Source organism: Aspergillus luchuensis, chromosome 5 (assembly GCF_016861625.1).
Source record: "Aspergillus luchuensis IFO 4308 DNA, chromosome 5, nearly complete sequence".
Lineage (NCBI taxonomy): Eukaryota > Fungi > Ascomycota > Eurotiomycetes > Eurotiales > Aspergillaceae > Aspergillus > Aspergillus luchuensis.
In genome coordinates this window covers 5,980,689-6,007,688 of record NC_054853.1, presented here as the reverse complement: position 1 = coordinate 6,007,688, position 27,000 = coordinate 5,980,689, and the positions used below count along the sequence as shown (strand labels likewise).

The following is a 27,000-nucleotide window of genomic DNA, read 5'->3' as shown; positions in this document are numbered from 1 at the left end:
GAAATGGCGCCAGCGCTATTTTTATGATTGTGGAGTAGCAGTTGTAAGCCAGTCATGCGTGAAGATGGAGCAAGTTTCAGATGGCTCCGATCTGGTGAGGGGCACGATGACAGCCCTGGATAGGCAAGTCGCTAGCCATCTTGGACTGGATGTATACGAGCACGGCGGTGGGCACCGTTGCGATGCATCAAGTGTACGATGATTGGCTACACTGGCAGCTATGGAATGCTACGCAAAGCCAAACCCGCTGTACCCGTGGACAACGAGCTGGGACGCCTGATGCCAAGAACTTGCTGTGATGTAATCACTCGTCCCGAGCAGTGCTGCAGCATGCTCAATGGTTGTCAACACCATAATAGCAGCAGGGTTGCATTCCTACATACCTACATGTCTATAACTGTCACAGTCTTGCTGCCTAAATAACGTCCCGTGGGAAGATGACAGCCTGCGTAGGATTCAGGCGGTCATATTCTGTTTTGATATGAGTGACAGCTGATAGGAGGATGATGCGGTGTTTGGATCTTGGCAATTTGGCAAACAAGAGTTGGAACGAGCTCCACTGCTAAGGCATCAGAATACTGTGATTGATCGAAATAAGATGTTATTATTCGGGACAAGGTTTCGAAAATGCGGGAGGCATTAGGCCGCCCCGTGCCAAGGGATCGGCAGCCGAGCCACCGGCGCGGTCCAGATTAGGGTTAGTGTGATACTTCACGAATACGATGGACCGATTTAGGGAAAAGACTTGCCTTTTTGAGACAGCTATCACGGAACGCCACGAACTGAAGATATTGACCATCAGATTCTTCAAGGAATATATTTTCATACCATAGGGGTAGCATCTACCATGTTTCGAGAGGGGGATAAGTCATAAGCTGTGACTAAGTGTTAGCAGCCATAGCCCAGCATAACGCGAAAGGAGTGAAGAGAAGAAATATAGGATTTCCGTATAAATATTGTGTGATATAGCGTCCAGTCGAATACTATGATCGACTTCTTTATAAAAATTGCCAGTATTTATCACTGACTTATGCAGCTCGCTTAGCTTTACGAATCAACTCAGATTGAACTACTAAGTTACGTTAATTTGTCGCCTCCTCTCCTACAATCATGAGTGCATCAGGCCACGGGAGTTCAGAAACACAGAAATACGGCAGCGACACGTGCCATGCCTATGTTGATGGCGTCTCTACTTCATACGGCTATGTGCCCTCGCTCGCCGCAGCCTCTACCTTTGTAGCCCTCTTCGGCGCTTCGATGCTAGGCCATGCCATCCAAATGGTGTGGTTTCGAACTTGGTGGTGCTCCGTGTTTTCACTAGGATGCTTAGGTCTTTGGACAATCACAAAGCCTGTTCTATTTATGCTAACTGAAACGCAGTCGAAATTCTCGGATGGGCAGCCCGAATTTGGTCTGCTAAATGTCCCTATGCTCAGACACCATATCTCATGCAAATTACCACCCTTATCATAGGTGCGATACCCCAATTCAGGTACTGGTACAAATCTAACATCCGTCGACAGCACCAACATTCTTCACCGCAGGAATCTACGTCCTGCTAGCCCGCTTCATCCGCATATTTGGCCCCCAATCGTCCATCCTTTCCCCTAAGCTCTACCTCTGGATATTTTGCACCTGCGATATCATCTCGTTAGTCGTCCAGGCAGCAGGCGGTGGAATGGCTTCATCAGGAGCTGGCGGTGGGGGTTCGAGCTCCAGTACCAGCTCGGTGAGCGCCAGAGACTCCTCCTCCTCCTCCTCCTCCTCCTCCTCCTCCTCCTTGTCTCAGTCAACCGGAACACATATCATGGTCGGCGGCATCATCTTCCAACTTGTGGCTATAACAGTCTTCGTTGCACTTGGAGCTGATTTTGCTTGGCGCGTGTTCTGCCGCGAAGTGCCCTGCCGCCGGGGTAATGCGCACATGCCAGTAGTGATCGCTTTATTCTCGGCCATGGTTTTCTCGGTTTTGTTGATATATATCCGGAGTATCTATCGTACCATCGAACTGCTACATGGCTGGACGAGCTCAACGATGCGGAATGAGAAATTGTTGATTGGGTTGGATGGGGCGATGATGGTGCCAGCTGTTATTATTTTTAATCTTTTCATCCGGGGCAACTGCTGCGAAGAATTGAAATGCGGGCGAACTCGGTACCTATGATTAGTGAGCAGACACTAGTCTTGGAGGACTTGGAGGTAGACAGTTGTGGAGATAAGTTAGGATTGCTGGGAACGGAGCATGATTCGGCGAACAACGGATCTCGGTATAATTGATGCCGTGATGATTAGGCCTGGCGTCTTTTATGGAAAGACCCAATATTGGGAGGTTTTCGTGTTGGAAACAAATTGATTCAATGCTTAATTTGGGGGTGGCTGATTTATATCATTATTCTTCTTCCGCTGCATAGAATTTACTACCTGCATCCTTGCGCATTCCAATCTGCTTCATCGGCCATTGTAGCCACCGACGATCATCTTGACCCAAGCATTCCTCAATACCCCCCATAATATGCTCCGCCCAGCCCCGAGCGAACCACACTCCGTCATGTAATTTCATAAGCACGAGAAAGTAAGCCAGCAGTATCATTGCTACCGGGTCTTTGTTCTGGAAGGCATCCAGTGCAGGCTCGAAGCAACAAATCCAATCGTATATAATCATCGCCAACCTGCCAGTATTATTCTCTTCCCCATCTTGCTTTTCCCCATGCGTCTCATCGAGCACGCGCTCCAACATAGCAATGGCATTAATATAACAGTCGCTCAGTTCCCGGGCGTGCAGTTCTCCGCGCTGTTTGCCATGCAGAAGAATCCGCTCCCTCAAGGCCTGTAACAATCCCCGGTAGTTTATTCCTGACGCCATGCCCCCTTGATCAACTCGAGATGAGCCACATTTGTCCCCCCGAGGCTTGATATCACCCGACATTCCAGAAAGTGTTTTCACTCCTTTCACCAAAGAAGGCCACTGTACCATGCTTTCATGATCAGTGCCAATCGAAAAGAACAAATAGTCACCCGGTCGCGGACCCCGAGCCATAGGCAGAAAACACAAAATGGTGGCCCCCGCCCACACTGCCGCAATGTTGTTGGGGCTAACATGAGCGAGAAGAGACAATAGTTCACTTAGCCCTTTTGCAGAGTGATGCTCTGCTCTGTTTACTAGCCAGGAATCATTTGCTCCGGGATTCGAAAATGTGTTGTCGGTGTCGACTGTGTCGACCCTGGCCTTGTGCAGCCCAGCTAGCGCCAGGATCAGATGTAGGATGAAGGGATGCGAGATTGCCATTTTGGGGACTTCATCACGCCAGAAGTGAAAACTGCCGTCATCTTCGGCGAGTGTGTAACAGGTTGAGGTTAGGTAGTGGTGGTGGAGGGTGAAGTCATGAAAGTCAAATGTTGTAGGGGCGGGGATGGGTTGGAAAGAGGATGGCGAGGGAGTTGACCGACTGGAGGATGAAGACGGGGAATATTGAGCGCTAGTTGAAGTTGGGGTAACTGATCTGGCAATAGAGTCAGGACTTGGGGTTTTCGGTGGGCTTTGATAGAGAGATGGGACGAAGATCCAGTTGATGAGGCGGTCCGGCTTTGCTGGTAATGTAGACCGGGAGGCTCTTGCTGATAGCGATTGCCTGTCTATCCCGGTTGAAGCAGAGTAATCACAATTGACTGAGTGGTTCATGCAATTAGAGCATTGTGGTCGTAATTCATCGCACTGAATTGGCCGTTAACATTGCGCTTCTTCAGATAACCATACAGGATCGGGAGGTGGGGCGGAAAACCTTAATGTGTCGTCTTTTGCAGTTGCGGCAGCCTGACCGCGACTTCTGGTGTGACCGACGCGAGGCCTTACGCTGGTCCAGCCTGCTGATTGCCATTGATGCGGGATTGTTCTGTGGCACTGCTATCGAGTTGAACATGGAGCTGGTTTGGATGGGAAAATGTCTCGAGGGACCATCTCAGGCAGCCCTGGAGCCTGGAGGGCCGCGCCAGCCTGGTGGCTGTGCCAGTGGATCAAACTTGGCTAATCTGATGACCCACACTTTGGCCCGGGGTAACATCTTGGGCACATTTAAGAATCTGGATGGTTACATGATGGCCACGATATAGTCAATTATCATATGGTAATCTTAGCGCTTGCTACCAGCAAGATGTGAATGGCGGTTGTCACGAGACCTGAAGCCACTTCATGATTCTCTCTCAGTCTCTGTTTCCTCCTTCTGGCATATCCCTCGAACCACTTGATCAATTATATATCTGATCGATTATGAGTGTAATGGGTTTAAAAACTAGTTGGACATATTATATTTCATTGAAAATCATTATTATTAGAAATCCTATCAAACTCTATATTTTTCTTACCAATTTTAATACTCGATGGTATTTAACGAGAAACTTCTAGTTATCTCAAACACAATTAATGACTGAATCTAGTGCTCGAAAGATTCTGCTCTCTTCTAGATGTCTTATTATATTTATATTGTATTATGAGATCAATACATATTCTCAAAAATGCTCAGTCTTACTTACAGAATTTACTAAACTACCCTAATTGGATACCTGTATCACCGTTATTACTATACACCAGTAATATTATCGTATACATAATAGCAAAAACAGTTATGAGAGTTTATTCGAAAGATGAGGAGGCGGCGTCCAGGGCCTTAGACTACAGAGTAATTTCAGAAATTAGACTCCTGCAAAAGTTTCCGGTTTTGTCCGGTGCTTGCTTCAACCCCTTGGCATGAGCAGTATGAATTGCTTACCACACACGACCAACTGTACGCGCTCAACCCTTGCATCATGTTCAACGGCAACTACAATCGAACCCATAGACCGGAAAGTGCTAAAAGCACTGGTCTCACCAACGCTATTGTAGCTCTTACATGGCTTCTTCCAGCAGATTAAGGAATTCCATGGATACCTAATCTCCCATCTAGTGAGATAGCGGCGAGAGTTGAATAGTTCCTATTTACTTCAGGACTCTAGAAGTTCTACTTCACTTGTCCTAGCATGATCATTGAGACCGGGCAATGAAGAGCGCCCGCGGAAACCAGATCGCTAAGTCTTCTCATGGCTACCGGGACTGGAGAGATACCGAGAGATAAGGACACACGCTACACCCCTTCCTGTGGCGCCAAGGCTAGGACTAGATTTGGAGTCAATCTCGCAAATGAATGGATCGTGTACAACGTTGTCACCATGGTTATGTAGCCGTTTTCGCACGACCTGGGGGCTCGTGAGGCAGCGGCATTATAATCAAGCTCGTACAACAGACAAGGATGTGCCGATCGCCTTCAACAGAACACCTAAACCCGCATGTAGCTTCGAGGGGCTTGAAGGCTGGGAGTTGCAGAGGAGGAAGAGGGCATGGCACATGTTGGTGTCACAAGCTTGTGTCCTCGGAAATGCGGAAAGGATAAAAACCTTGAGTCAAATTGTTCAATTGGAAAGCTAATTTGCCCAACTGCTGAATTCGTTTTTGGGAACCCCACGGTGTACCTGTCGTACTCCTGTCAAACCACCCTTTCCACCCTCCCCGCCTCCCAGGATATAAGAACGCACGTGGTCCTGAGAAACCGCTATGCTCCTCAGGTTCCGACATCTCTTCAAGTAGTCATCTTTGTTATGTGCGCTCACATTCCCGAACAATTTGCGTTCAAGCATCGCTTCCGGTATCTTCACAGCATCGAATACACATGACTCAACATTAGTAGGGTCAGTATCGCGGAGAACAACACAAGGTCCGCTGATGCGTACGACGGGGTCTGGAACTTTGAACCCATCCGGGTACCTCGCTTTCAGCTCTCTTGGGCTTCGGACGAAGACCTCTATCAGGACAAGTAGCCCTGCTGGAGCAGTGGAACGGGGTCTCCTTCGTTTATTATGCTCAGGAATATTCCTGACTGGAATGGGTCGCGGCTTGGCGGGCGGATGGGGATAGTAGCGATCGGTGGGGTGCCAAATACAATGCAATGAACCCGTCGGAAATCTGTTCATAGAGTTTGAAATGTTAGCAAGGTGCTTTGCGAGAGATTTGCAGGAACTGAGGGTAATCAGAGGCTCACTAGGTACTACGGTTGCGATGGTACGGCTCGATGACTTTGAGGCTGCCATGGCATAGAACAGCTGTGCCATCCCACCACCAGCAGAATGGCCCGTGAAAAGGAGATCCATATCTCCTGGTGCCCCCACTGCCGCACGAACTTCTTCGGCAAGTCGCGCTTGCATCGCTTCGGCAACAGCGAGATACCCCTTATGATATCCGGCTTCTGGTTCTCCAATGCTCTGGCGGAAAAGTCAGCGTGAGGATACAATCTTGAATCTAGCGCATGGAGGATGATCGTTCTACCTGGGAAGGGGTTATTGGCTCGCCATTTCCATTCACCATCCAGTCCATTACGCTGGTTGATCCGCGAACTGCCACAACTAGCACAGAGTCCACTACAGTCCCGAGAATTCTCTTTGAGTCTCCCCTGGGCGTCAGCTCAAAGACCGGGGAGTCGGGAGGCAATTCGGGTGATTCAAAGTAAGCATTAACTGACTTCTCGGCTGCTAGTTCAATAAGTCGCCATGTGTCGTCAGTCCTACAGTATGGCGGATTAGCTGATGAGCTGCTGCGAAAGGTATCACATATCATACGTTTGAAATGGTTCCGCGTTGTCCGTTTTCTCGACTTTGTGAATTGGTAGCTTTTCAAGCTTGATACGGTATTCATCCGAGATGCATTCTTGTGTGAAGGTCATTGCTGTTGAACGGAGTCAGCCGCTGATTGAGCTTTTAACCAGGCTAACATGTGATCATCTGAAGGAGTACCCACGGTCGGCAGTTGCGAGAACTGTTTCCAGAAAATTCGAAGCCTCCGCGGCAGCCCTTGATGTACCGGTCAAGTGCTGGGAAGAGGGAGCACTGCTCGAGCTCTGTATCCCCGCGCTGGATGTAGCAGCCACTCTGGCTGTCTTAACAACCGGGCGCTTGGTTAACAAGAGTTTCGCTCCGAATCTTCTGAGGGCATTTCCAGCCTTCCCGTCTTTCGGTGTATCTCTTCTTGTCATGGTTGAGGCGTTTGCGATTGAGAAGTACGCTTGCTTGTCCGTGTCAAAGTCATTGTAGGTGCGCGGAGTATAAATAAGACTGACCCGCTGGTATAAGAAAAACTATACCCCGTGGGCAGACAGGGTGAGGGTTAAAAGTGAAACCCACTGTTTCCTAACCTATTCAACCTTGTACTGCCAACTCATTGCACAATCGGAAGCCTTGCAACAGCCTTATAACAGTACGTGTACGTCTGAGTCTAGTGTCAACGAAGCCCTTCGAAACCTCTTGGGAAGTTTGGGCAGTCCAAATCTGAAGTATCTTAGCCCAAAGATGTATGGATGCCCACGCCCCACCAACTTGGTATAACCAAACGCTGTCCACATTGAGCGGGTCTGATTCCGCAGCCAGCGTGCAGCCCGAGTGGGTGGCTGGTTGAGGTCGGGTCGCCAACAGCCGGACCCACATATACACAACAAATCAATAGACACTGAATCGGTCGATATTGGATGCCTCGTTTGATTACGATTCCCCGAAGCTGTCTCGAAATGGCCGAAAGCTGCCTACCCAAGCCCAAGTTTAGGGGTGGTTCTGCACCCGTCGACACTTGCTTCCAGTCTTTTATGTGATGCTATATAGCGGTCCCATCATGTTTACCGGTAATGGGGCCCTCATGACCTGTGAGCACGCAAATCCAAACCTCAAGAACAATCCAACAGACTCTTCAGCGCCCTTCTTCTCTGCCGACACAGATCCACTATACCACTTCACCTGTAGCAGAATGGAGGGTGCCCCTCAGAAACGAAATACGAAACACGGAATTCCTGCAACACCCAAAACCATCGTAAAAGAACTCAGGAGGCTTTATTGGGTTGCTGTACGGGATGAAGTTCAGAACATGATCAGATTCTACTGCGAGATGAAAAAGGCCGCTTATCAACCTCATGTCCCTCCCAGATTGGAATGTGATAACTTCGAGAAGATGTTCAATATCTGGGGTAAGTACCGCGGTTCCTGACGTACCTATACCGCTTTAGGTGTGACCGTTCTTGCAGTTGGTAGTCAACCCAACTTCGACAAAGCCGCTGGTTCAAGCCTCTACCACGAGACCTTGCAAAGAGCCCAAGGTGAGTAGTATGAACCCAGTGTCACATGCCAACCTTTAACATACAACAGAGCACCTGAATGAGCCGGAGAGCAATGATCACCGCTATGCACGCCTTATCCTGCAGTCCTCAAGTGAGTGAGAGTGTAGCAACATTTATGGAAACGCACCCTAACCAAGAAGGCCTTCTGGATATTGACATTCTTTACGAACCTACTCAACTATCTCAAGACTACCTAAATATGCAACCAAACCTCCCCAATGGTAGGTAAACGAAGGCTCCCCTGCTCTTCACAACAACCATCTCACCAGCTACTCTCAGTCAAGTGTGCCATAACGAACGACGCAAATACCACCAGAGTAATGAGACCAAGGCTCTACGGAATCTCGTGTAGTGCATGCGGTCAACTCATCCAATCGAAGGTTTACTACGAGTGTATGCATGACTGCGAGCCTTACATCCGGTACGAGTATGAGTATACCAAGCATGAGTGGCAGGAACGCAGGTTCGACACAGCCTCCATGAACTCCACGCCACGTCTTCGGTATTTTTGTGCGCCATGTAAGAACAGAGTTGAGGTCTGTCAGCCAGGCCACCATCTCCGCCTGGTACACTATGAGGATCCAGATATTCCTGGTCAGCATTGAGTATTCTCTGACAATACCCCTGGCTTATTACTAACATGAAAATATTTGCACGTATAGCTATCATAGAGCTACGGGCTCAACTGAACAAGTACATAAATATGAATGAACATGAGATATTAGAAGACGAGAGCGCCAAGGAAGACGAGAGCGAGAGTGAAGACGAGAGCGAGAGTGAAGACGAAAGTGAGAGGGAAGATGAAAGTGGGATAGAGGATGAAAGTGGGAGGAGGGAAAAGGACCACGCAAAGGGAAATTACACGGGGAAGAAGCAGAAACAGGATACAAATCTTCCAGCCGCTTCTAAGTTCTCCTGGCGAGAAAGACTGGCCATGAAAATACTCAAGGAAGCAGAGACGAAGGGATCCATATCCCAATTTCTGCGTACTTGGGCACTGATGCTCAAAGGAAACCTAGCCCCCGCTGGAAACTTCCATCTGTCGTTCATGTTTGGGCCTCTAATATTCGAGTCTGGGCTGAAAAGGTGAGTGAATTCCCCAATTCGTTGCATTCGATTTGGCTGCCATTCTGTCTAATAAATCGCAAGAATCAATCATGGCATGCGCGTATCTCCCAGAATGCCACCATCTTTACTCTCCCAAACCATCGGCGAAGCGCAGAAAGTGTCATGTCCATTCTTCTACCGGCACAAGGAAACCAAGCGACTGGAATTTCAGTACAAGAAGATAAAGATCAAGCAACGGCCCTTGCTTGCCTGCGTTAAGCGTGTATATGGCGGCGCATTCTCGGGCTATCCCGAGTCTGCCCGCCTTCGACAGGCCAGAGTTATTGACACCTTTGTGAAAGAGGCAAATGCCTTTGGAAGTATCGCAATGACGAAAATGGCGCAGGTCAGAGCGAATCTACTCAGCAAAGCCGCGGGCAGGGTGAACCGCGCCCTCAAAGAATGCTTGGGAGGGGAGGTCAACAAACATCTGGATCGGATTGTTAGAATACTTCTTGTAGGGGGGCGACGAGTGGCGGAAAACCTAGGTCAGATTTTTAGGTTTCATCATAATGGGCCTTGGATCACACTGAACGGGTTTGAGCACACGCTTGTTTGTCCACTATTTCTCAAGAAAGCAAAGACTGTGCGGGGCTGACAGGGAGCCTTTATATTTTTGCCTGTTGTATCTTTTCGGAGAACTTTTTTTGATTGACGCATCAGCTCCAACACAAAATTTCCAAAAAGTCCCGTTAACCGAACTTACCTTTCCCATTGTCTCCCAGTCGGTCAGGGATTGGGCCAACATCTCTGCTGCTGCCCGATTGTGCCTCCACATGGTATCTGTATATGCATAGCTAAGCCTTCTCACCTTCTCTATTAGAAAGAGTATGCGGGTCACCCAGGTGTCCGTGCTCATTGATGAGGGAAAGCAATTTACCCCATACTACGGCCGTGATATGCGGCCATCGGACAAAAAGAATTTGTGGGCCCTATAGTCATATATGAGATATATATTAAAATGTACAGAGGCATCACTTTATCTGCTAATTACTATGTATCTCATATAAACTAGGGCTCTGGATGATAGAATATACAGACAGTGAACCGACTGAGAAGTGGTTCTAGTTTCCGCCCGATGGCCACTAATCATTGCCCCACTCCTCCACCCTTCAATGCTATCTCAAGTGGCAGTGTAGGCCACGAGCCAAATACATTGCTGGCAATTAATGAAGAAGCAAAGAAGTAATTTGATAAGATTCTGGTCTAAGGTGTTGTTGTGTTGATTGGGAGACTGTTCCTTCAACGTAAAGCCCAGATGAGTACTTTCAGTATGAAACGGTGGTATCTTTTCTCCCTACATTTGACTGAACAGCCGGAATAAATGCTCTCACCCCCTGAAGCCGTCCTATTTAGGATCATTCTCCCCCGACTGCCGTTTGGACGTAGAAGTAAAGGATGCTCAGATAACTGGGGGGGGGGGGCAAAGCTCAGAATAGAGTGGCAGGTAAGCACTAGCCGAGAAATCAGCGAATTAGGCCTGCACGAGCCCCATAACTAGAGCGGGCTGGAAGCAAGGAGGGTTTAAATGCTTTTCTTGCGAGCTCTTCCCTCTTGTTCAGTCAACCGTGACGTAGTGATTATATTGGCGATTGTGAGCCCCCAAAGCCTTCTTTCCTAATCATTGCTCGAGACTCTACTCTATTGTCAACACTCATTCTATTGGGCACCGGCTTTCGACAGGAAAGTGTGTCTGTTTGAAGAAGAACTACACAAGGAAAGTGGTACCAGACGTCAATTATTGAACAAGACGTGAGCTTACCCCCGGAAATGGACAGGCGACAAAACATTCCTTCTCTGCGAGTTTTCATCACGGCTTTTCACAAATATACCAAGCAAAAAATCCTATTGATTAGCCCTTCTGAGGAGCTGAGGAAGAGTGCAATACAGCTGCAAAGTATGCAGGTTCCCAAGAAGGATATTGCAGTACTATCGCCGCAAATGGGATGTGACCCGACCCAATTCTGGACGATTAGCCCGGGTAGCGATAAAGACCCGAATTTAGTCGCTCGCCACCAGATCGATAGCCTCAGAATTCAGTGCCAAACAATCAAGCGGGACTTTTCGCGTGCAATTGAAGTTATCAGAGACCCACATCGCGCCACCCCCGAAATTATGGACTATCTGAAACATTCCGTGGGAAATTCTCGGTTTTTCCATGCATTTTCGGAAATCAGTATCGAGAGTAAGCTTGACTTGGAGCTTCATTACCAGAACAAGAACGAACCACAAATGACTGCTTTGGAGGATTAGGTCTCGGGAAAAGGCCTGGAGACCTGACATACACAGTTCCCTCGCAATATCTGGAAATCTGAGAACAAGCCCAGGTATCACGTAGGAAACAATTGATAGAGTGGAGATCTAACATTCGGGATCATTACACAGAGAGATTGGCCTTGTGGTTGAAAGTCCACGATACGTGTCAACGAAATTTAGCGCACAAGATCAGCGAACATGCCATGCGCAGCTCATCAACTTTGGATGCACGGATATTCCTCTTTGGTGCACAGAACATCCCATCCTGCCTGCCAGACATATCGTGCTTGGAAGCCGATATTGAAGTGGTGCAAGGAGCAAATGAAATCGACGAAGCATGCTTACTGGCTATTCTACCGCAATCTACAAAGAGACTCATGCTGATTAAGGAAGACCCAAAAAAGTTACTGGATTGCATCCATCCCAACAACATTGAAGACCTCGTGCTGCATTTAAGTCGGCAGACTGTAGCAGATTGGTGGCAGGAGGCTTCATTGTCAATAAGATATTTACAAAAAACGTTGACCTAGACGACGGCCAAACAGACGAGGAACCTGAAGTTGAAGAGGCTTCATCCCAACTAGACCCCTTACAGGACAGTGAGGCGTTGAAATCATTGCAGAAAATGGTCGGCCTGGATAATGTGACGGAGCGAGTACGCCAGTTGCACAGACAGGCAAAGATGAAGGCTCAGCGAATGAGCATCGGTCAACCCATTCGAACCATTTCATTGAATGAGACCCTCATGGGCCCCCTAGGGACCGGTAAAACTACGTTTGCCACCCTATATGGCCGCATCTTAAACGACTTAGGATTGCTACCTAGAGACGATAGTAAGCACCTAACAACCCATATCCACTGCCCTCAAGAAGAAAGCAAAATATGTGCTAATGGATGTTGATGATGCAGTAATCCGCAAAGCTGAGTCCGGGCTGATCGGTAAGGATATCGGAGAGACGGCGGAACGGGTTCAAAACGCCATTCATGAAGCCGAAGGGAATGTCCTGATCAATGACGATGCCTATGCCCTGTGGGGCGGAGGGAAGAACCCGAATCCGCTCCACAAAGCAGCTATTGACACCTTAGTAAACTGTGTCTCGGAAAGTCGGACATCATATCAGTGTATTCTGCTCGTTGATTATGAGTATGAACTAAGAGAGATGTTTCGTCATGTCAATCCCGGTCTGCCTAGCACATTTCCAATGTAATCTTCGTTTCGGTTCAAAGAATATTCCTTAGCGCATCTGGATCAGATTATGAATTTTCACATGAAAGAGGTTCGGGTTTCCTGCTTTCCTGAGGCAAGCGAGGTAGCAATAGAGATGATACGACACGCCTTGGTATCCCCTCGCTTTGCCAACGCTCGTCACGTTGAGCAAATTGTGGAAAATGCACAGTTATCTTGCCAAAGACGCTATCTGTCCGACTCCAGTATGGATCCAACAATTTTGACTGCGGAAGACTTCTCCAAAGTCTGGAACCGGGTTCTCGATGTGGAAGAGGAATACCGAAAGCTTTTCTCCAGTGTAACAGGCTGCGGCTCCTTTGTTGAACAGCTATTAGACGACATACGAATCGCCAATCCAACTATCATAGGGAACCTCGACTTCAGAGAACAAATCCCGCTCATTTATATTTTCCGAGGAGCACGAGGTATGCAATCTGCATCATGAAGACCACGTCAGGTGTAAATAGCCTACAGGTACTGGTAAAGCTTCGACTGCACGGCGAATGGGCGAAATATTTCATCACATGAGATTTTTCGCTACCCCTGAAGTTATAGAATACTCTGTCTCCGATCTCGTTGGGGAGTATCCAGGCGACACAGGGCTTAAGGTCCTTGACCTATTTGACCGGGCCTTGGGGAAGGTCTTACTCATAGACAAAGTTCATCTCCTCGTTGACACGATCGATCATTGAATGAAAGAAGTAGTGGGAGAGCTAGTGGGTGCTATGACAAACCCACGGTTTGAGCATAATATGTTCATAATTCTAGCTGGGTATAGCCAGGGAATGAATTCATTGCTGTCCTCTAATCCAGGTCTAAATGTTGAATCAAACGTGTCATGGCATTTGACAGTTTGCTTGGGGGGCAGGCAGTAAATTGCTTGTTCAAACACTCAAAGTTAAAAGTTTCCTGGACATGTCGCTGATTGGGAAGCCGGATTATGAAGCACGCCAAGAACTGTGCGATCTTTTCACATCGTTGTCTCAGATCGAGGGATAGGAGGATGGTCAGGACGTTCATACGATCAGTGAGGAAATTGTCTGGAAGGTCTATTGGGTTCAAGTGCGCCTGATGGGCCTCTGGCCGTGACTCTTGATGGTATGTACGATGCGCTGCGCAATATAAGTCACGGTCGGTGGGCTCAACCTCCTTCAGCCATGCTTCTGTGCTGTGAGAGATTGCACTTTATCTTTCAGATACCCTGTCCTAGGTGGCTTACATATGTGTGCGCTTTGAATGAGCTTCTGGATCTCAAAGTCAAATGCTGTGTTTCTTTCAATCGACCGGCATTCCATCAAATCTGATGGGAAAGAATAGAGAGGAATGGCTGGATAATGTTTAACAACTGTTACCCCGAAGTTCTATTCAATGCTGATTGGTTGTAGATGAACGGGCAAACGTAAAGGTTACTGACCACCAAGGCTCTGTCACAAATGTCTCTAGTGACTCCTCTCTTCGTTGATTGCCAGGCTTCTTTCCGTACTTTAGTAATACAGCCAAACGATATATATCCAACGTGATACACTACAAGTCAGTACACCATTCATTATATTATATGCTTGCTTGGCTATGTAGGTATAGTGGCCTTAATGAGCATGAATAAACAAATAAGTTCAATAACAGAAGCAGACGAAGAACGTCCCATAATACACGGATACAGCCACACATTCCTATACAGAGTAGAGAAGCAAGAACAAATAACCGACACAAAGGCTTCAGTAAGTACATGACATGAAAAGAGGACCGGATGTAAATGCGTCCACCTGGCTAGTATTCTCGCGCACGAAGGCTGATAGCTAGAAGAATCGGACCTAATTCCCGCATGGCAGCGGCGCTATGAGTATTCCAAGGGCCAAACTGATGCATGGTCATGAATGGGTTACTTTGATTATTTCTAGTTTGAAGATAGGCAATGTAATTATCGTCGTATTTGGCCACGGAGATATAGATCTCCTGTCTATCTTGTGATATTATAATGCGGCTGTTTATAAGGGGAGTCAGTGAATAGAAGGCAACACCTCGCAACCAACATTCGTCACTTACGGCTTATTTCGGCGTGCAGGTAAAGATGATTTGTAGTCCATTAATAGCCCAGCCACCATTTGGTGACTCTCTTGGATGCCAATTTGGGGCTCCTTCGTCTGTCTTAGCATAGGCTTAACCTCGACGATGGCCTTGATATCCCCACTGGAATCCGCGAGATAGCCATCTGTTCTGGCTTCGAACTTTGTATTCGTAAATTCCGCAGTCAATGCCATTTGATGCAGAGACCAACTGACAGGGAGGTTGAAGTGGAGTGTGAGAGAATTAAGGTAGACCAGCAAAGCAGTATTTACAATTTGTTCATCTTTTGTTGGCGGGTACATAAATTCATCGTCGGGGCTAATGGTGCTCCAATGGGAAGGTGGGGAGAAGGAGGACAAGGCCGAGGGACTTCTACCTGCATCGTTGACCACATGAGGCGTTTCGAAGGTCTGGTTTGGTTTCCTTGAAGGAGTCGCGGGGTTGAAGTCCGGTTGCCTGATCGGAGGCTATGCGGGTTGCGCCCTAGAACGGGTGTTATGGACTTTAGGAGTGAAGGAAACACAACTACCAGAATCATCTTGCTTTGTTTTTGAGACCTGAAATTGGTAATAACGGGCTGCGGCAAAAGTTCCTTCCGGGATCGGGCTTCTTGGATCGAACGTCTTACAGTATTTGTCCCACGAGGAAACATGTTTTAGTATGGCGTTCGCACGTGGCAGCAAGTGGTTTAAGTCGTAATAGTCCAAAAATGCAGAAGAGGTATGAGATTTCCAGAGCACCTGGAGCATGAGGAACTGCTCCCTAGGAATATGGGATGCGGATTTCAACGGCATGTTGTGAATAGTTTGGCTGCTCAGTCCCAAAAAGTTGACTTGCTCTTGCCAGGCTCTCGGCGAGTCCGGGACTTCGGTGGATGCGTCAACCATGCTGGGCAAAATAGAGACTGAGTATGCAATGAAGAAGAAGATCTTAGCAGAAAAGCAATGTGATGTTTGATGTGATGGACTTTATTCCTATTCTGATACCGGAGAAAACGGTGCCTTTTATGTCGTCGGGTAGCACCCCTTAGCCGCATTCGCAAGAATATCAGGGGCTACAGGCATGGCGCCTAAGCGTTGCAGCCTCAGCCCTTGTCTCCCATGTCAAGCGGTATGTAGGTTAGGACAAATCACCCAATAGATAGGGCCTAGCAAACAGTTGGAGGCCGACATGGATTCTGTTCCCTGCCAATGTCATCCTGTAGTGAATTATTTGTTACTATCTGCGCACCACAGTAGCAGCTAAACGCTCTTTTCTTAACACACTGGTCAATCAGCTTCGTTGTCTGATTGTTGACCTAGCCCGAGCTATACCGAGCGCCTACTTGGCCAATGGTTAAGACGACTAATTATAGTTACCACCATATGTGTGCCGCTTTGAGGTATTTTCCTGGGACGAAGCTAGCAGCACGCCTTGTTTCAAGCAGGAAACGATGCTTCATAGCCAATAGATGCAGGAACGAAAGACGATAAAGAGAGAGGCAAGAATCACAGCCGATGCAGCCAGGGCTGTGATACCGCCAGCGGCAACGAGGATCGACTTCTGATTGGCTCCAGGGGGCAACGCCAGCAGATTTCCGTCGGCGAGGATCATCAGCCGAGAGCCAGCCTCAGCCCATACCCCTTCCTGCTATATAACGCGGACACTTGCTGCGAACACATAAGATAGCCAGTCCTTTCCTTACTCTCATCTACTTTATACAATTGCTTTAGTGCGGTGTCTCTCTCATTGCCCTTTATATCCCCCAAAAGCTGTGGTCATGGAGTCCAACACTGAGTCACGCGATCGGTACACTCTCCGCAAAGCACTCACCCTCCTGGAGAGGGACTTTAGCAGCCTAGAAGATCAGGGTTATTATACCTTAGACGAGACCCTGCTAAAGCGATACCACATCCAAAAGGAGCCTCTGAGCCTCCGCTGTAATGATTCGCTCGCACCAAAGTTTTTCGGTCCATTTCTCGCTCAGGGCATACCAGAGCCGACAGAAGAATATGTCGATCGAGATTACAACACTGCCAGACTCACGCTGTCCAGCGAATACGGACGGTTGATCTACATCTACCTCCAGTCATACATTCGCAAGTTGATGATCGACTTTCCCGCAGTCCGACGGGTATGGTCAAGCAACCAGTAAGTCCATAGTCATAGTACCTTCCGTTCTTTCATCCTTCTTTACTAATCAACTCTTCAGGATTGGGGATTACGGCTTCGGTAACCTTTACCGCACGTTTGAGCCGGAGTTTGGCACATTGTCAATATTTCATGTCGCCAAGGCCGCCAGGCCGCATATTAAATGCATCATGCACAATGACCTCAATGCAGATGACAGTCATCTGCTATATGGGGAGGTGTTGACCGTCGTGCGCATCATATTGGGCCAACTGAAGCAGAAGGTATTCGTAAATGACATGATAGCACCGGTAAATGCACACCCATTTCTGCAATCACAATCAAAAAGAGCACCGTTAATTGAACTACCAGGTCCTGCTTTGCTCACTGAACAGACAGCGCCCACGTGTCATCGAGGCATATTATGATGGCCAGAAATTAGTGTTACGCCACACTAAATCTTATGACTTCACAAACTTAGACAAAGCCGAGTTCAAGACGTTCGCACAATGGTTCCTTGGCGATCCTATCGGTGATACGTCGAAAACGGTAGTCCGAATCTAACTCGTCGAGCAAGAGGTCAGGGCTTTTCCGGTTTCTGGTGGTTCGTGGGTTTTATAGCTATTGCGCGAGGATTGTAATTTTGGTCAATTTCTGTCCTGATCCCCCCGGCTTCTGTGCTTAGTAGTTTCTCTTTCAACGAATGAATACTTAATATGCGTTCTTTCACCTTCAACCGACTGGAAACCTCCATCTTATGTACTAGCTTGCTGAAGTCGTTTATCGCCCGCTGATCTGGGTAGGCAGAAGTGATATGACTGCACAGACTTCCTAGTCAATGAAACACTCAAATTCTACTCTTTGAGGGCAGTACTCGACTCGTCGATCCCCGTACCCTACTAAATATCAACTATTTACCCTTCTGCAATGCCGAGCGACTTAGAATACATGTAAGCGTCTGGCAGATTATTACGACCAAACAACCCTTTCATCAATCACCGGCTTAAACCAATCAACCTCAATCGCTGCAGCCACCTCCTCTTGCAAGTACAACGCTTCAACTTCTGCCCAGACAAGCCTTTACCAAGCAGTATGCCCACCGTCGACAATCACAGTACTACCGGTCATGAAGCTCGATGCATCGCTCATGAGCAGCAAGGTAATGCCCCTAAACTCCTCCGGCCTTGCTAGCCGCTTCATCATATTTTCTGATCTCCACAGCTCCCTAGTATTGGGATCCTTCTCCATAACCATCTTTGCCATTGGTGTCTCTATATGCCCAGGACAGAGACAGTTCACCCGGATCCCGCCCGCACCATTATCCCTAACCTCAGACCACTCCATTGCTAGACTCCGCGTCAGCTGGATTACTGCAGCCTTGGACGAGTTATATATGGCAGACTCCATGCCCTTGTTGGCAATGATACCGCTCATACTTGCCACAAGGAGGATGGACCCGTGGCACTTCATCTCTAGCATCGCTTTCGCAGCTGCCACAGCGCTGCGAAAGACGCCGGTGTAGTTGATGTGGATCACGTCGTTAACATTCTTAGGTGTGTGGCTAATCGCACTAGCAACGTAATTTATCCCTGCAGCTGCAATGAGACCGTCTAGGCGATTGTTTTGTGCTGCGATGTCAGCCATCACGGCTTCGGTGTTTGCATCGTCGGTTACATCCATGCGGCGGTAGTGTAGAGATCCTCCGAAATCGGGGTTTGCGCGTTCTTCTGCTGCATGGAATTCGTCATCTGGTTCAGAAAGCCTGTCGAGACAGTATACTATGTACCGTTGACGTGAGCTATGGAGACGAAGTCGATATGAGTAGAGAGAAAATATCACCTCGTCCGCCAGCTTCGACCAATGCCTCGGCCATCGACAGCCCCAACCCCCTTGCACCACCCGTCACTGCAAATACCTTTCCTGCAAGAGAGAACTCTCGGAATCGATCACGGGCTTTCTCACTCCTAGGCAGCCTTTCTTTTACATGCGGCTGCCCGGCCATAGGCCGTGTGAAGTTCGATATTGCACCGCGACACAGGGGTCTCCCACTCTTTAATCTCAGCCTTGAGAGGCCAAAAGCTGAAAGATGGAGACGAGACAGCGCTGCTCTGGATTGTTGTGATAACATCTCGAGTTTACTACTCCTGACACGATGAGCCTCCCTCTCTATATTTGATCAACCGGGTCTTATCGTCCGGCAATAGAGTATATATATCTTCAATCAAGGTCAGCCGACGAAACCAAGTGAACAGCTAAAACCTAAAAGACAGATGGGAATTACTCATTCTGAGTTTAGAGATTCTGATTATCTGAAGCTCATGCGCCAAGGATGTACCTATGTCAAGCTTCCGTCATCATGGACGCAAGGGCTGGGCAGCTGACACTTCCAAGATACAAGGGCGAATATGAATTTGGTGTTACATGCTTTCTAAATATAGTGCTAGTTCTATAAAATTACAAGCACAATATCCTGCTTGACAAGGATACTGGTAGGATGATCTTCATGTTACGTGTGTCAGGATATTAGCGGCACATGGTGTGTTTCCGCTATGACTGTGGTTGAACGGTGATTGTAGTACTAGTAGGGGTTTAACTTCACTTTTTTCTAGCCTGATGGTGGTCATTTGAAACATTACATCTCCCTGGTTTCGTAAAACTATAGTATGAACAAGATGCGAAAGCGATAAGCATCTAGTGGTGGTCGCTCTCGCAGCAGAAACTCTGCCTTTTTTTTAATTTGCTCGAGGGAATCTATGTCTATGTTAGTAGTTTATCGTTTTCTTTCGATCTTCCCTCTGCTAGCCGTTACCCTAAGGATTAACACCTCATTACATCATTGTATCACTACCAGGGGCGGCGGCAAACCTTATCTCCCGGTTCCTGGATGGTAACAGTAATGCGTCATACCATCTGAAGTAATTCTAGGAATAATAGAACTGCGGAACCCAACCAATAAGCAGTTAAATAGATAGCCTAGGTATGATATTCTCCAGTGCAAGGTCACCGAGGTTCTAACAGTAAGCGAGATCCAGTGTGGGCCGAATATATTCAACGGGCTTCAACATTTTTTCCCACGAGTAACTCTACGACTCAAGATGGAGCTCGAATAAGATGAACAGATTGAATCAGCTCGTCAATTTATCAGAAGATGGGGGGCATTCACGCAGTGTCGCCTGAAAATACATAAATAGGTCCATATATAGGTATATCCAGCGCTGTTTTCAAATAGATTTGCGTACAATGTTCACCCTGAATCACATTCACCTTCTCTCCCGGAAGAGTATCTGTAAGTCCCCATAGCCCATTGTAAACCTATCCTTCGCCTTCCCCTCAAATGCCGTCCCATCCTCTCCAGGAGCGCACTCGAAATCGAACATCGTGACAAGTCGTACTAAAGTGTTGCGGAGAGTAAGCAAAGCCAGGGGTTTGCCAATACACCCATATGAACCTAATGAGGAGTCGGTCAGCATCGATTGCCTTGTTGTAAGGGAAAATGACATCTAGCTCGCCTAACCTAGGGAAAAAGGGGCAAAAGCGGCTCTCTGCTTCACCATCGCTGGATATAGGTACCAGCGCTCGGGAAGGAATTCCTTCGGTCGCTCATAGACCTCTTCATCTATGTCAAATATGTAATCAGCCCCATGTATGAGATTGTGGGTGAGGACTCCGACCTACCACGGCCTAACACATACTGCGGGCACATAACCGTCATGTTACCCGGGATGTAGACCCCCTCGATGGTGATTCCTTCTGGTGGAGTCTTTCTTTGCAACGAAGCCGCAGCTGGCGAGTGGAGCCGCAGAGTCTCATTGATGACGGCGTTGAGATGTGGTAAGTTGGCTATCTTCCCATGTAAGACCTCATGCGACGGATCGGTTATGTATGGGGAAACTTCATCGCGGAGTCGCTGCACCTGCTCTGGATGCCGTACCAATTGATATATAGCGGCGGCGAGGATGGTGGCAGTTGTATCACTGCCAAGTTGTCAGAGCTTTCAGTCATTTACAAAGCCTATCGTGCTTCCTAACCTGCCAGCTAGTACAACCAACTGTGCGTCTCCTCGCAATAGTTCCCATTGCTCTCTTGAGGGCTGCTGGCCCTTGATCGGCGCCACAAGTACCGAAGCAATGTTGGGAATCTCGGCTGGAGTCTACACCTTGTCAATATGTCATGGAGCTGGTAGCTGAAATATTGGTGGGGAGCAAACCTTGATTCGTTCCATCATCCTCTCGCCACAAAAGTCAAACAACCGCTGCCAAGCCCGCGACAGCCCCGGAATCGAGGTGACAACTCGAAAGAACCACGTGGGCAGGTAAAGACCGAGAGGAATCATTGCCTGTTTGAGTAAGTGTATAGCCCAGTGGTCCTCCTGTGCCTCGAGCATGCCGAACGACTTTCCGAAGGTGAGGTCACCCATGAAGTCGTAGCTATATAGCTCAAACCATTTGGTGATGTTCACAGGCTTACCAGCTATAGCCTGTGAGCTGAAGTAATCTACCAGGTAGTTTAGGTAGCGACGCAATCGCTCTTCGTAGCCGCGCACTGCCTTATCCCCAAATGCGGCGCTCCAAACGCGGCGTCGCTCTTCGTGGGCTTTCTTGTCACGCATAGTTTGTAGCGATACCATGGGATAGCTGATGTCGTACCAATCTGCTTTAGTACACCTGGATCCCGGTCCATATATCACATTTACAGCCTTTGGGTGCGCGATAGACAGGTAGTTGGGTCGGAGACGAACGAACGAACCGTACTGATCATGTAGTCTCTGCACCTGCCAAAATGCATCGCTGTGTCGAAAAATAAGTGGGAGAAAAAGACTGGTGATCCTACAGCCGAAGGGACCTGGAAAGCTGTTGAGGGGATGAAAGAATACGCGATAGATGAGAATGCTGGTGTAGTAACCGCTGAGAATGCTGCCATGGATGCGGGCTGCATGAGTGAGGGCAGCGGCAAGATCTAGACTCTGTTGATGCTGGAAAAACAGCACCTCTGCTATGAGTATGGCTGCAAGGACTTGGATGTAGAGCACAATTCTTAGATGGTTTTCTCTATGCTTGAAGTAGGCGTGGTAGGAGACCACTCCCGCCGCAAAAAGGACGAGGTGAGACCCCGACATCATAGTAGCTTTGTATAATGAGCCTGTAGCAAAAAACAAAATGCTATTGCTACATCCTGATATCCGAAGTTTAAGAATTTTCAGGAGGTGTCGGATGGTGTTGGGAGCGTAAATGACGCAGCTGGCGTTGTAGGAATAATACCTGCCTACCTACCCGAGGCGGCTGAAACTTGCCATCAATTAACTCTATCCCCAATCCACTGACCATCTAATCCCATCCACCCTTTACCATGAAAAAGATAGATAAATAAATAAGCAAATAAATAATAATTAGAAGAAGAAGAAGAAGAAGAAGAGAAAGGAAGGAAGAAACCGTCCAATATTTAATTTCATTTCTGTCCATGTGCTGCTTTCAATCCCATCTATGGATTTATTTGGAAATTGAAAGTCATCTCTGAGGTAGCTGCAGGTGGTGCGACTAGCAAATGCAGTCATGAAATTCCTGAAAATATGGGTTTTCTTAAGATAGAACAAGTCATGTTTGGTTAGGCGGAACCATCGGAATGAGAGGTGCTTTGAGCAAGGGGTGACATCAAGACCATTGCCGAGGCCAGGCCATTTCATCCGACTGAACAAGGAAACACGAATCCAGTTACAGGCACGTCACCGCATTGTTGAGATACATCAGTGCGATACTTGGAATACCCTCCATCCTGATGCCATGGACAATTTAGGTCCGATCGTTCTAGTACTAGAAGCCATTGCTCAGACCTACTAAGTATTTTCTATTTATTCACCGTCGGTTGTATAGCACAGGGTTCAACATGCAGTAACTTCCTGTCTAATGATTTCAGTGGCCTTTGAGGCTGGAGACAAGTAGTCTTTCTATTCTTTTGATCCTAAGGCTCTTCTGTCGAATCTTCAAATCTGACAACAATGTTGCGAATTGTTAAATCCTACATGCTTACTGATTCTATTTCTGTTTCTGCGTGTGTCTCTTTCCTACTTTCCATCTCGATCATGTAGTAGTATCGCGATCGTGGTAACACTTCTGTTACTATGACACTTGAAGCCTTACACATCCAGGAGACTGGTCCTTCACAATATTGGCCAAATTCCTTACCGGGCTGCATCTACGTACAGCATACATTGCTAAGAATGAGATGAGATAATTATCATTAACACGAACCAGTCGCTAATCAAGCCAACTATGACTCTATGATATTCTAACGCAACACCGCAAAACCATGCAATGCAATCCAACCCATTCCACAGAATCCAAGAGCACTATTAAACCACTTCCTTAGCCTCCCCATCCAAATTCTTCTTCTCCTGCTCCTGCTTCCCCTGTTTGACATTCTTCCACCCCATGCCCCACACAAAGAAGAATTGAACCACACAAAGCGCCGCACACAGATAGAATACCTCATCAATCGCCTTCGAATACGCAACTAGCACCGACAGAAGATCCTTGGCTGGAACGACATCCCGGAATCCAGTAGCGCCCGCTGAGATGACAGTCTCGGGGTTGACGCTAGGTGCGTACTCGGGGATCTTCTTTCTCAGGCCTGCGGTAAGAAGGACCTCAGCGACGGCGAGGAAGATAGAGCCGCCGAAGGTTTGACTGAATGTAAGGATGGCCATGGCAGGGGAGATCTGAGCGGGGGTTACGGCGTTTTGGATGGCGACCATGGGCTGGCATCTTTTGTTAGTTGGGGGGTTCCAGTAAGCGACGGATGTTGGGGTGGGGGTGAACGTACTACTTGAGTGGCAGCGCCACGTCCAAGACCTACTATGGCTTGGAAGCCGGCCCAATCCCGTGTCGAGGTGGTGGGGGAGAGCATTGACAGGAGACCAGTGCCGATGGAGGTCATGATGGAGCCAAAGATGGCCCATGGGAGATAGTATCCTAATCTGCCGGCTGGAGGGATGTTAGGGATCTGTAGGATAAAGGAGGGGGCATAGATGCTGGCCACTTACTAAGGATACCCGAGAGTACTGCCATGACCAGCTGGCATAGAATATTCGGCAGCAAGTCAACACCGCTCATGAGGGCAGATTCTCCTCGAACGGACTGGAAGTAGATGGGTAGGTAGTACGCCATAACCATGGTCATTCCGAACATCATCGACATGGTCATGCAACTGCTCCAAACAATGCGCTGTTTCACTAACTGTCCCGGAATCATAGCATCATTACCCATGCGCCGCTCCCAGAGACCGAAGACGACGAACGTCGCAGCGGACCCGCAAAACAGACCGATAATGGTCGAACTCTTCCAGGGGTACCGACTGCCGCCCCATTGGAGAGCCAACAGCAGCTCAATAGCGGCGGGTGCGAACAGAACAAATCCGAAGAGGTCGAATTTCTTGAGAATCACCGATCGGAAGACTTCCGCAGCTCTGGGTTTGGCATGTGGTTCCGGAATGTTGGTGAAGATAAGAAGGATGCCGACCAGGGCACCAATCGGAAGGTTAATGTAGAAGCCTGTTGTGGTTAGAAGTATCTCTAGAAATGGACGAGGAGTAACACTTACACCAACGCCATGTCGAATATGAGGTGAATGCACCGCCGATAAGCGGACCACACACTAGTCCCAGTTGAGAAACTACTCCAGTGTCAGCCTTCATATTTTGTAGCTGGGAGAGGAGTACTCACATCCCATCATGAATCCCATGAACATCGGTCGCTTATGCATAGGTAAGATGCTAGCCAAGATATTAAGCGCGCCGTTTACCATGCCCGAAGACCCCATTCCCGCCACAGCTCGTCCAACGATAAGCATCTTTGATGAGGTAGCGACACCGCAGATGAGAGAGCCGAGTTCAAAAAGCGAGAAGAAGCCAAGGAAGGTCCATTTCTGAACGAAGTTGCCGTAGAATTTGCCAGTAAGAGGCTGTAGCGATGCGCTCGCAATGGTGTATGCGCTACCGTACCAGGCGACATCATCAAGCGAATGGAACTGGTTCGTGATATGAGGAATAGCCTGAACTGTCAGTACTCTCGTACCGTACAACAAAAGTTACATCGATTACTGTTATCAGTAGACTCACTGTAGACACAATAGACACATCTAATAACATCAGAAACACCACCAGCGTGACTGCCGTCATGACCATCAGAAGAGGGAGGCCTGTGAGCCACTTCTGCTCGTCGGGCTTTTCATCGGATTTTGTAACTGGCGCTTCTGCCGGTGGGGTGTGTACATCTTCACGTAGACTCTTGTCGTCTATGGCGACAGATTGCGCCTGTAACGTCGCTTCATCATGTTTTGCGCTCTCCATGGTGTAGGAAGCTTAATTTCGATATTGTGAAGAAAAACATCTTTAGCGATGGGTAGCAGCTACCCAAGGAGATAAATACCATGCAGAACTTTCGGGCTTTTCGAAACTAAGATTCGGACTTAAGAACTGATGATTGCGACGACACGGCGAGTCGGTGCTTACGGCCTCCGCGGGCCCTTAGTAGAAGCTTCTATTGGAACGTGGACCACGGGAAAAGCAAACCGCCCCCGTTTGTTTGCAGCCCTAACAGCTAACTTCACAGCCATTGTCACAGCATGACTGGCAGCGTGGTGGGGGCCATGAATCCTCCTATTGGCCAGACCGATGCCTGATCGGAGGACGTACTCCATCCATCGTACATCGTACACAATTTTCTGCTGGAGAAAAAGAAGAAAAAGTGTGGTCTGAGTAGTGTCTGTTCGCAGTGGGCCAACCACGGCCCTTGGCACCGGAGATAAGAGCAATGAAATGGAAGCAACCCTGATTCACCTTGATCGGGTTCCGAGCGGGAATCCCCCCACTTTGCAACCGATGAGTCAATGACGATCAATAACTAAAACATTGATCTGATGGAACCCGAACCCACACGAGGCTCTCTCCTGGGGTGGTAGGCATATTAGCCCCCCGTCTAGAATATCACTATGACACATAATCAACATTCGCATTGCATGTTGAAATGTGGCTGATGCGGTGAAACATAAACACAGACGCATACATGACACATGGCCTGACGTTTGTCACAGTGATGCCTTGCGATGTAAATGGCCCCAAAAACATGCAACATGCTGTTCCTGTCACGGCACCGCTGAAGCCACTTTCTATTGTCTTGCTAATTTTCCGTTGCTTCATTCCACGGTTCTGTGTGAGGAATCAACTGAAACGAGTCGAGGCCGGGGCTCTACTTCCCCGAATGCCGAGAAAGCTTGAATGTCCGCGGGACGGAAACGGAAAATTGGTCGGCGGCTGATGGGACTCCACGTATTTCCTCATGGACCTTTTAGATCTCCTATTCGAGGTTAAAACTACAATTAGCCTATGATTTATGCAGGAAACGAAGATTTAGGTACATGACTGACTCGTTGGCTGTTCCCTTTCTATCACCGGATTTTATGACTCAAGCTGCAAGTACGGGCACGGTAGCGGCTACCATATAACGCCGGCTAATATAGCGAACGCGGAATCAGAGAAAGCCGAACAAGCGCATTGACCATGCCAAATAGAGGCAGGTAGAAAGGATCTGTGATCCAGTCGTTCTCAGCGAAGTTTCAGAGTGTGTTGTGTTTTACGCGAAGCCAAAGGTCGGCCTTGGTAGACATAGCAGCAGTCGCTATCGAGCAACGGGCCGTGTAGATGGCAAGCAGGCATAAGCAATCCCAATGCAAAGTTAAAGCGACCAACCATATTAGCAGCTATGATTTGTGTATAAACTCTGTTGCTACTAATAGCCCTAGCAACTGATCTGCAACCATCTCTCTTCAATGGTAAATAGACAAGCTTATCAATCTTATCTGTCAGGCCTGCGGGACGTTGTTCTTATATATAATACACTACAGGTGAATAACATCTGCTGGCAAGATTACTTACTTAGCAGTTGCGGCATTTGCGAATATATCCTTGGCGTCGCCTATTACTTGTAAATTGAAATAGCCTCTACATAAGAAGTATGGCCTTAAGCGAGCACAGCGCACATCGTGACTTACATCTTATCTTATTTCG

General features: G+C 48.0%; 15 protein-coding genes across 15 annotated transcripts; 8 read left to right on the top strand and 7 right to left on the bottom strand.

Annotated features, from left to right (window-relative positions):
* Nucleotides 1–1,110: 1,110 nt before the first annotated feature.
* On the top strand, nt 1,111–2,164 carry AKAW2_51977A (RTA1 domain-containing protein; the record flags this gene model as incomplete). Its single annotated transcript, XM_041691965.1, has 3 exons — nt 1,111–1,330; nt 1,381–1,473; nt 1,524–2,164. The coding sequence occupies 3 exons, from the start codon at nt 1,111–1,113 to the stop codon at nt 2,162–2,164; spliced, it is 954 nt and encodes a 317-aa protein (XP_041545398.1).
* Nucleotides 2,165–2,389: 225 nt separating this feature from the next.
* Nucleotides 2,390–3,917, bottom strand: AKAW2_51976S (Zn(II)2Cys6 transcription factor; the record flags this gene model as incomplete). The annotated part of the gene is made up of 2 exons (XM_041691964.1): nt 2,390–3,712; nt 3,780–3,917. 2 exons carry the CDS (start codon nt 3,915–3,917, stop codon nt 2,390–2,392), a joined length of 1,461 nt encoding a protein of 486 aa, XP_041545397.1.
* AKAW2_51975A (uncharacterized protein) lies at nt 3,784–4,107 on the top strand (the record flags this gene model as incomplete). Its single annotated transcript, XM_041691963.1, has 1 exon — nt 3,784–4,107. The coding sequence occupies one exon, from the start codon at nt 3,784–3,786 to the stop codon at nt 4,105–4,107; it is 324 nt and encodes a 107-aa protein (XP_041545396.1).
* Nucleotides 4,108–5,831: 1,724 nt separating this feature from the next.
* Nucleotides 5,832–7,052, bottom strand: AKAW2_51974S (lipase family protein; the record flags this gene model as incomplete). Its single annotated transcript, XM_041691962.1, has 5 exons — nt 5,832–5,989; nt 6,066–6,285; nt 6,350–6,584; nt 6,640–6,745; nt 6,818–7,052. The coding sequence occupies 5 exons, from the start codon at nt 7,050–7,052 to the stop codon at nt 5,832–5,834; spliced, it is 954 nt and encodes a 317-aa protein (XP_041545395.1).
* A 629-nt stretch (nt 7,053–7,681) lies between these two features.
* AKAW2_51973A (uncharacterized protein) lies at nt 7,682–9,885 on the top strand (the record flags this gene model as incomplete). Its single annotated transcript, XM_041691961.1, has 7 exons — nt 7,682–8,030; nt 8,088–8,159; nt 8,209–8,271; nt 8,321–8,401; nt 8,460–8,774; nt 8,843–9,266; nt 9,330–9,885. 7 exons carry the CDS (start codon nt 7,682–7,684, stop codon nt 9,883–9,885), a joined length of 1,860 nt encoding a protein of 619 aa, XP_041545394.1.
* A 1,172-nt stretch (nt 9,886–11,057) lies between these two features.
* AKAW2_51972A (uncharacterized protein) lies at nt 11,058–11,540 on the top strand (the record flags this gene model as incomplete). The annotated part of the gene is made up of 1 exon (XM_041691960.1): nt 11,058–11,540. The coding sequence occupies one exon, from the start codon at nt 11,058–11,060 to the stop codon at nt 11,538–11,540; it is 483 nt and encodes a 160-aa protein (XP_041545393.1).
* Nucleotides 11,541–11,746: 206 nt separating this feature from the next.
* On the top strand, nt 11,747–12,073 carry AKAW2_51971A (uncharacterized protein; the record flags this gene model as incomplete). Its single annotated transcript, XM_041691959.1, has 1 exon — nt 11,747–12,073. The coding sequence occupies one exon, from the start codon at nt 11,747–11,749 to the stop codon at nt 12,071–12,073; it is 327 nt and encodes a 108-aa protein (XP_041545392.1).
* A 95-nt stretch (nt 12,074–12,168) lies between these two features.
* Nucleotides 12,169–12,751, top strand: AKAW2_51970A (uncharacterized protein; the record flags this gene model as incomplete). Its single annotated transcript, XM_041691958.1, has 2 exons — nt 12,169–12,376; nt 12,453–12,751. The coding sequence occupies 2 exons, from the start codon at nt 12,169–12,171 to the stop codon at nt 12,749–12,751; spliced, it is 507 nt and encodes a 168-aa protein (XP_041545391.1).
* Nucleotides 12,752–12,811: 60 nt separating this feature from the next.
* AKAW2_51969A (uncharacterized protein) lies at nt 12,812–13,463 on the top strand (the record flags this gene model as incomplete). The annotated part of the gene is made up of 2 exons (XM_041691957.1): nt 12,812–13,196; nt 13,246–13,463. 2 exons carry the CDS (start codon nt 12,812–12,814, stop codon nt 13,461–13,463), a joined length of 603 nt encoding a protein of 200 aa, XP_041545390.1.
* A 1,075-nt stretch (nt 13,464–14,538) lies between these two features.
* Nucleotides 14,539–15,029, bottom strand: AKAW2_51968S (uncharacterized protein; the record flags this gene model as incomplete). Its single annotated transcript, XM_041691955.1, has 2 exons — nt 14,539–14,752; nt 14,815–15,029. 2 exons carry the CDS (start codon nt 15,027–15,029, stop codon nt 14,539–14,541), a joined length of 429 nt encoding a protein of 142 aa, XP_041545389.1.
* Nucleotides 15,030–15,302: 273 nt separating this feature from the next.
* On the bottom strand, nt 15,303–15,722 carry AKAW2_51967S (uncharacterized protein; the record flags this gene model as incomplete). The annotated part of the gene is made up of 1 exon (XM_041691954.1): nt 15,303–15,722. One exon carries the CDS (start codon nt 15,720–15,722, stop codon nt 15,303–15,305), a length of 420 nt encoding a protein of 139 aa, XP_041545388.1.
* An 872-nt stretch (nt 15,723–16,594) lies between these two features.
* Nucleotides 16,595–17,508, top strand: AKAW2_51966A (uncharacterized protein; the record flags this gene model as incomplete). The annotated part of the gene is made up of 3 exons (XM_041691953.1): nt 16,595–16,965; nt 17,027–17,255; nt 17,317–17,508. The coding sequence occupies 3 exons, from the start codon at nt 16,595–16,597 to the stop codon at nt 17,506–17,508; spliced, it is 792 nt and encodes a 263-aa protein (XP_041545387.1).
* A 516-nt stretch (nt 17,509–18,024) lies between these two features.
* On the bottom strand, nt 18,025–19,072 carry AKAW2_51965S (uncharacterized protein; the record flags this gene model as incomplete). The annotated part of the gene is made up of 2 exons (XM_041691952.1): nt 18,025–18,722; nt 18,784–19,072. 2 exons carry the CDS (start codon nt 19,070–19,072, stop codon nt 18,025–18,027), a joined length of 987 nt encoding a protein of 328 aa, XP_041545386.1.
* Nucleotides 19,073–20,204: 1,132 nt separating this feature from the next.
* AKAW2_51964S (cytochrome P450) lies at nt 20,205–22,063 on the bottom strand (the record flags this gene model as incomplete). The annotated part of the gene is made up of 5 exons (XM_041691951.1): nt 20,205–20,392; nt 20,459–20,560; nt 20,620–20,918; nt 20,973–21,094; nt 21,152–22,063. 5 exons carry the CDS (start codon nt 22,061–22,063, stop codon nt 20,205–20,207), a joined length of 1,623 nt encoding a protein of 540 aa, XP_041545385.1.
* Nucleotides 22,064–23,290: 1,227 nt separating this feature from the next.
* Nucleotides 23,291–25,284, bottom strand: AKAW2_51963S (MDR family MFS transporter; the record flags this gene model as incomplete). The annotated part of the gene is made up of 6 exons (XM_041691950.1): nt 23,291–23,695; nt 23,761–23,921; nt 23,981–24,487; nt 24,537–24,608; nt 24,659–24,986; nt 25,054–25,284. The coding sequence occupies 6 exons, from the start codon at nt 25,282–25,284 to the stop codon at nt 23,291–23,293; spliced, it is 1,704 nt and encodes a 567-aa protein (XP_041545384.1).
* Between the last annotated feature and the right edge of the window lie 1,716 nt (nt 25,285–27,000).